The sequence below is a fragment of the Quercus lobata genome, chromosome 6, assembly GCF_001633185.2.
Source record: "Quercus lobata isolate SW786 chromosome 6, ValleyOak3.0 Primary Assembly, whole genome shotgun sequence".
Taxonomy (NCBI): domain Eukaryota; kingdom Viridiplantae; phylum Streptophyta; class Magnoliopsida; order Fagales; family Fagaceae; genus Quercus; species Quercus lobata.
Window position 1 is genome coordinate 47,785,398 of NC_044909.1, and position 8,337 is coordinate 47,793,734.

General features: G+C 38.6%; 1 protein-coding gene across 1 annotated transcript; it reads right to left on the reverse strand.

Annotated features, from left to right (window-relative positions):
- Positions 1-139: 139 nt before the first annotated feature.
- Positions 140-1,593, reverse strand: LOC115994958 (putative clathrin assembly protein At4g40080). The gene has a single exon (XM_031119315.1). It carries the CDS (start codon positions 1,408-1,410, stop codon positions 334-336), a length of 1,077 nt encoding a protein of 358 aa, XP_030975175.1. The 5' UTR covers positions 1,411-1,593; the 3' UTR covers positions 140-333.
- Between the last annotated feature and the right edge of the window lie 6,744 nt (positions 1,594-8,337).

An 8,337-nucleotide genomic window follows, 5' to 3' on the forward strand; every position in this document is an offset into this window, starting at 1 on the left:
GCTCATTTTCCTTTGTATTGCTCTTAGAGAGTAGGGATTTTTATCCTCTTCCTTCTTGGGCATTTTTAATTTTACCAAAAAAAAAAAAAAAGTAAAATTAATCAGATCGATCGGTATAACCATTTACAAATACACCATATGAGCAACGTTTCTATTTCGTATTTTTCATTCTACCAAGTGTGATCTGAGTATTTCCACACAAATCAATTTGTATGAAATATGAACAAGAATTTCATATCGACGAAAAACAAAACAAACAATCATGCTAAAAAAGCAAGCCCAAAAGTCAAAAAACCAAAACACGACATTAATTTTATATTAGTCATGCTTATATCATGGATACGATTCCATCAACTCTCTAGAATAAGAAAATGAACCCTGTCTGGACCTTCTTGAAGGAAACCCGACCGAGTCCCCTGAAATCAGAACACGTTCACCAAACCGAGCTGACTCGCTCACCTTCTCTCTTCTCACCCAATTGACCAGCTTTCCCTCATCTTTGTACACCATGTCTGGCCCAACTCGATCCTTAACCTCGCTTATCAAACCCCAAAAGCTCTCCATCAGAGACTTTTTTCCAGTTGACAACACCGACAGTCTCTCTTTACAATCCTCTAACCTTTTCAGAGAGCAAACCAACTCGACCGAGTCACCAAAACTCAGATCACTCAGCCTCTCTTTAAACTCGCTGACTCGTACCGAAACCTCGTTTACTGCTGACAGATAATCCTCACCAACAAAACCCATAACCTTATCCACCAATTCATTCTTACCTTCTACATCTAAATAATCTGGTCTTTTACAAATCTCTTCCATCAAACCCACCAAAGCAATAATCTCTTTAAGCAAATCCTTATTCATAAACGATGAAATTTTTTCTTCCTGATTATCTTTCTCCATAGTGTTTGAAGAAGAAGCAAGAAAGAAACCCAAAACCCTAGAAACAAACAAGAGAGTTTCTACATATTTTGCGTACCATCTGACCCATGAAGAGAGCTCCCAAGATATGGGACTGGAATTGTCTCGAAAGTTGGAGAGTTTGAGGTAGTTTCTTCCACCATTAGAAGGGTATACAGAGAGCTGATCTTGGAGGATGAAGCTACCGTATTTGACGATGTGATGGACGGTGATGAGGCACTTGAGAGCCACGGAGGAGTTACCGGTGCTCTGTAACCGGTCCATGATGGCTTCTATTGCGTTGGAAGCGGTGGCGCGTGAGCTGTGACCATAGGAGAGGATGGTGGCGATGTTTTTATCATTAGGAGGGTTGAAAGGGTCGTGGTTGGTGGCGCGTAGGAGAGCTAGTTGGAGAGAGAGGTTGCTGGGCTTTGAGAGTAGGGTTGCTTTGCTTTGGGAAGCCTTATCTTTGATTAGGCCTATGATATCTCTCAGCTTTGTTGTGTGTCCCATTGAGAGAGAGAGAGAGAGAGAGAGAGAGAGAGAGAGAGGTTTGTTTATTGGTGGGGTTGATCATGAAAATTGGGTGCTGGATATAATTTATATGTACAGTGGTGTGTGCTTTTGTTGTTGTAGGTGCTTTTCATTCTTCCTTGTGGTTGAAAAATATGATGCGGGAAAGTTTCAATCAGGCCATTCTTATCTTTGGAATATAAATCCTCTCGAATATAAATCCCTGCACTACTTGTTTGTATTACTTTATGTTTACCAATTATAATTTATTATGTATAATTTTTTTTTTCATTTTAAACTTTAATTATTTTACAAAGAAAATAAAATAAATAAATCATAAATTGTGATTGGTAGAATATAAAGTGATACACAATAAATAATAAAGAAAATTTCTATAGTTGTTATCTTGGCAGTAAAGTTTTATCACTACATATCAAGATAGTCAAATTTACAAAAAAGGCATGGGTCATCTTTCTTTTTCAAGGAAATTCTAAGTAAGTATTGCCTCGTATTAGACTACGGGCTTCCCTTTAATATATCCTAGTCAAATCCTTAGGATGCACTGAAACCATAGTTATTAAATCTAGATCGGATATTGACCCGGTTTATGAGCTGGGTCACTGGATCATTGATTCAATCAATGGGTCAATGATCAAACCGTATGGTCAAATAAATTGATTTTAAAAATTATATATATATATATATATATATAAAAGAATTTTTTTTTAAAGACTTAAACTTAAAGCAATAAACAAATAAAGCCCAAAAAATATAAACAAAAGAAGAGAAAAAAAAAGTTTTAAGTAATAAATTATATAGCGTATATTTATATACTCATACCTGCGTGTTAATTGGCTTCATGAAATTGAAAAGTACATTTATTTATTAAATTTTTCTCTTATTTAAACTACCATATTATCACATATTAAACAAAAAAAAAAAAAAGTCAATGAAATTGACCTACTAATATAATTTTACACAATTCACAAACCCAGCTGGGTTATTAAAATCCAACCGGGTCACACGGTTTACTTAGAACCCGCCAGGTTTCACCAGTTTTGACTAGATCTTATATGTACAGTGATGTGTGCTTTTGTTGTTGTAGGTGCTTTTCATTCTTCCTTGTGGATGAAAAATATGATGCGGGAAAGTTTCAATCAGGCCATTCTTATCTTTGGAATATATATCCTCTCGAATATAAAATTATAAATCCTTGCACTATTTGTTTGTATTACTTTATGTTTTACCAATTATATTATGTATAATTTTTTTTTTCATTTTAAACTTTAATTATTTTATAAAGAAAATAAAATCAATAAATGATAAATTGTGATTGGTAGAATATAAAGTGATACACAAAAAATAATAAAGAAAATTTGTATAATTGTTATCTTGGTAGTAAAGTTTTATCACTACATATAAAGATAGTCAAATTTACAAAAAAAAAAAAAAAAAAAAAAAAAAAGGCATGGGTCATCTTTCTTTTTCAAGGAAATTCTAAGTAAGTATTGCCTCGTATTAGACTACAGGCTTCCCTTTAATATACCCTAGTCAAATCCTTAGGATGCATTGAAACCATAGTTATTAAATTTGGACCGGACGTTGGCCCGATGTATGAGCCGGGTCATTGGGTCACTGATTCAATCAGCGGGTCAACAATTGAACTGCGTGGTCAAATATTTTGATTTTAAAAATTAAATATATATATATATATATAAACAAAAGAAGAAACTTTTTTTTACAGACTTAAACTTAAAGAAATAAACAAATAAAGCCCAAAAAATATAAACAAAAGAAGAGAAAAGAAAAAGTTTTAAATAATAAATTATATAGCATATATTGATATAATCATACCTACGTGCTAATTGGCTTCGTGTAATTGAAAAGTGCATTTTTTTATTAAATTTTTCTCTTATTTAAACTACTATATTATCACATATTAAACAAAAAAAAAAAAAAAGTCAATGAAATTGACCTACTAATATAATTTTACACAATTCACAAACCCAGCTGGGTTATTAAAACCCAGTCGAATCACACGGTTTACTTAGAACCCGCTAGGTTTCACCAGTTTTGACTGGATCTTAGGCACATCTGATCCAATTGATAATTCAAACCGGTCTATGTGCCAGGTCACCGAATTGCCGGGCCGGGTTAGGTTTAAAAACACTAACTGAAACATTTAATAACTTTTTTTTAATTTTGTTTTTTTTTTTAATATGAAATTTTATCATTATTGTTACCACTAACAGATATTTAATTATTTATCATGATTGTATTTAAATATATGCAAGTATGTAATTATATATTTTAGTTTTAGGTGTTTGTTATGATTATGTTTGTACGTGAAATAATATATTATTATCCAACTATTTAAAGAAAATATGAAATATTAAAATTCTAAATATAAGTAGGTTTTAATTATTTAGCTCAACTAGTAAAGTTTTTTGTTCTCAAATAAGAGAACTGGAGTTCGACTAACTTGACTACACCATAATATTATGCCATATAAATGATTGAGCCTTACAATTTTACACGTCATTATTCTAATATATATTTTTGAATTGAGTTTAAATTATATTCTATATGTAAACTTTCCAAACAATCTTAAAACACCATATATTCTTTAAATAATAAAATATAAATATATAATTCTATATATAAATACAAATTGAAAATAACAATGATCAAATTGATTATTACCAAAATATAAGAACTTGTGGGGCCCGAAATCTGAGGTCCCAGCCCACTTTGTATTAGAAGCCCAAGCCCAGGCCGAGGAGCCTTATTGCTAAGGACGCGCAATAAAAGCTTCTCGAAGGTCCAAGGATGTGGCCGAGGAAGACTTTACGCCCAATGTCTTACAGAAAGGCCTGAAGAAAAGGACAAATTCAGTACAAGATAAGCACAAGGGGGAAGGCTGCCAACGCCTTAATGTGGAGCCCAGCGCCTGACAAACCCACACTCATATCCTGCTATCCAGCCTTCCCCAACCACTCTGACGTGAGGATTGATAAGACAAGTAACCACCCTAAACAATGAGAAACGGACACGTGGGTGAAGAGTGGGAAGGAAATACTAGTATAAAAGGGAAGCTCGTCGCATTGGCAAGCGGGCGGTCAGGAACCAGAGAGAAGGGGGAGAACGAACTCATAAAAAGGAGGATGGTGAGGACGAGACGCTCATCGGACCAATTCCGAGGAGATAGATCTTCACACCCCATTCGTGTAAGGCTTAGCCACTCAGGCCAAACCCATCTTTGGATGGGCTTCCATGAAAATCCTGACAAAATCGTTGCCCAATGACCAAGGTCTAGCCTTTTCCAAACCCACTCTCTACAAATCATATTGTTTGGACCCTTTACATGCAAGCCCAATGTCATCCTTGGGTCGTAAAAATCGTGTTCCTACAATTGGCGCCGTTTGTGGGAAAGGCTTGCGCATTGGCGCAGGTGGCGGTGGAGTCAACTCTCTAGCAAGCAAAGGTTCGCGGAGTTTCCTCCATCTCCGGCGACATGCAGTTGTTGCCTTGACATAAATTTCCGCCAGGGGCTACGCTTTGCAGTGCCAACGGCGCGGACAGCTCCAGGGGCTTCTGACCTCAAGCCGGCTCTCCCCGCCCTGGTCTAGGGGCTCACGTTCGAAAAATAAACAAGTAAAAGAAATCTTACAAGTTTTGGACAGAACCAAGGCCTTGCATGGTCCTCGGACTCAAGCCTATGGGGAAACCAAGTACCTAAAAGAAAAATTTTACAAGTTTTGGACAGAACCAAGGTCTTGTATGGTCCTCGGACTCAAGCCTATGGGGAAACCAAGTACATAAAAGAAAAATCTTACAAGTTTTGGACAGAACCAAGGCCTTGCATGGTCCTCGGACTCAAGCCTATGGGGAAACCAAGTACCTAAAAGAAAATTCTTACAAGTTTTGGACAGAACCAAGGCCTTGCATGGTCCTCGGACTCAAGCCTATGGGGAAACCAAGTACATAAAAGAAAAATCTTACAAGTTTTGGACAGAACCAAGGCCTTGCATGGTCCTCGGACTCAAGCCTATGGGGAAACCAAGTACCTAAAAGAAAAATCTTACAAGTTTTGGACAGAACCAAGGCCTTGCATGGTCCTCGGACTCAAGCCTATGGGGAAACCAAGTACCTAAAAGAAAAATCTTACAAGTTTTGGACAGAACCAAGGCCTTGCATGGTCCTCGGACTCAAGCCTATGGGGAAACCAAGTACATAAAAGAAAAATCTTACAAGTTTTGGACAGAACCAAGGCCTTGCATGGTCCTCGGACTCAAGCCTATGGGGAAACCAAGTACATAAAAGAAAAATCTTACAAGTTTTGGACAGAACCAAGGCCTTGCATGGTCCTCGGACTCAAGCCTATGGGGAAACCAAGTACCTAAAAGAAAAATCTTACAAGTTTTGGACAGAACCAAGGCCTTGCATGGTCCTCGGACTCAAGCCTATGGGGAAACCAAGTACATAAAAGAAAAATCTTACAAGTTTTGGACAGAACCAAGGCCTTGCATGGTCCTCGGACTCAAGCCTATGGGGAAACCAAGTACATAAAAGAAAAATCTTACAAGTTTTGGACAGAACCAAGGCCTTGCATGGTCCTCGGACTCAAGCCTATGGGGAAACCAAGTACATAAAAGAAAAATCTTACAAGTTTTGGACAGAACCAAGGCCTTGCATGGTCCTCGGACTCAAGCCTATGGGGAAACCAAGTACAACTTACAAGTTTTGGACAGAACCAAGGCCTTGCATGGTCCTCGGACTCAAGCCTATGAGGAAACCAAGTACATAAAAGAAAATCTTACAAGTTTTGGACAGAACCAAGGCCTTGCATGGTCCTCGGACTCAAGCCTATGGGGAAACCAAGTACCTAAAAGAAATCTTACAAGTTTTGAACAGAACCAAGGCTTTGCATGGTCCTCGGACTCAAGCTTATGGGGAAACCAAGTACCTAAAAGAAATCTTACAAGTTTTGGACAGAACCAAGGCCTTGCATGGTCCTCGGACTCAAGCCTATGGGGAAACCAAGTACCTAAAAGAAAAATCTTACAAGTTTTGGACAGAACCAAGGCCTTGCATGGTCCTCGGACTCAAGCCTATGGGGAAACCAAGTACATAAAAGAAAAATCTTACAAGTTTTGGACAGAACCAAGACCTTGCATGGTCCTCGGACTCAAGCCTATGAGGAAACCAAGTACCTAAAAGAAAAATCTTACAAGTTTTGGACAGAACCAAGGCCTTGCATGGTCCTCGGACTCAAGCCTATGGGGAAACCAAGTACATAAAAGAAAAATCTTACAAGTTTTGGACAGAACCAAGGCCTTGCATGGTCCTCGGACTCAAGCCTATGAGGAAACCAAGTACATAAAAGAAAAATCTTACAAGTTTTGGACAGAACCAAGGCCTTGCATGGTCCTCGGACTCAAGCCTATGGGGAAACCAAGTACCTAAAAGAAAAACCACAAATTTCGGACAGAACCAAGGCTTTGCATGGTCCTCGGACTCAAGCCTATGAGGAAACCAAGTACATAAAAGAAAAGACTATGTTATTTGAACATTAAATTCCATCCGAGGAGAACTCCCCGTTAACAGTTGGGTTAATCCCTAAACTGCACGGATCCCCCAGTCTACCCTCGGATCCCCAACACCAAAGGGATTGATGTAATATAGTGCAATATATTACCCGAAAACACAATCGAAGTCCCTCGCTATTCGGCTATCCTCTCGAACGAATTATTCAAAGTTCATCGATCTCGGTCATTTGTTTTGCATGCATCGCTCAGTGCTCGGTCGTTATTCCGGTTAGCTTCCAAAGTTTAATTTACTGATAATTGCCATTGTGATACTTGATAACATCAATAAGTTTAAAGACGAGCATGTATTTAATGTTCATGCACTAAGTAGTTGTTGCAGAAAAGAAAAAGTATCTAGAAAGAAATAAACTTATCTTTTATTAAGACAAAGAAGTAGTACAGTGTACAATGGAAAGCTGAAATAAGCTTATACTAAAGCTAACTACATGAGTAAAAAGAAAAAATACAAGAGAATGAAGATAAAGCCGAAGAAGAAGTGCGGATGAGAGGTTGGCTGCTGTTCCAAGATGTTGTTTAAGGAAATCATTCCTTAACACTTTTACATGCCCATAACTCAGGCAGCCAAAGAACCCAACGTGGGGCCTGCACCGTCGAAGAAGAGGTGCAGAGATGCCGAGCTTCAGACTAGCGCCGCTGAAGAAAAGGTGCCGGGAACCCAACTTGAGGCCTGCACCGTTGAAGAAAAGGTGCAGGGAGCCGGAAGTTGAGGAGCCCCCGCGAAAATTTGCCTGCTACAAGGCAGACGGCGATGATGGCGGAAATTCTTTCTTCTGACATACCAAAAATCTGGCATGACCAGAACTTGCTTCGGATTTTGACTAAAAGAGGGAAGAATACCATCTTCCCCCTGTCAAAACGGAGGACTGGCTTCAATCTGTGCCATCCTTGTCCATACCATACCACCTTGAGGATTCGGTGCCTCTGAAGCGTGCGGAGACCTTTCATCCCTATCCACGCCTCGAACATCTTGCTTTGAGGCAGAGTGCCACTAGAAATGAAGATCACGAATATGAAAGAAGAAATATGATCCTGAAGAAAACAAGAGAGTTCATGTGCAGATGGAGTGACCCCCTGCCCTATTTATACACAGAAGTAAACCGGTGGCATTTAATGCATGCAAATTTCCAAGGGATGCTACGAACGAAGCAGACTTGGCTCAATTTCCAACTTCATCCTCAGCCGTAGGATCTGAAGATCCTCGTGAAGGCACGCCTCGAGTGCCAAAATGTCAGAAGACCCTGTGTGAGCGAAAAATAAAGGAATGGCCCTTATCTTGACACGCCTCCCATGTAAATGAAAAAATACAAATAATAGTGGA

Excerpts from the sequence above, each read along its gene's own strand:
- LOC115994958 (XM_031119315.1), bottom strand. The coding sequence starts at position 1,410 with ATGGGACACACAACAAAGCTGAGAGATATCATAGGCCTAATCAAAGAT.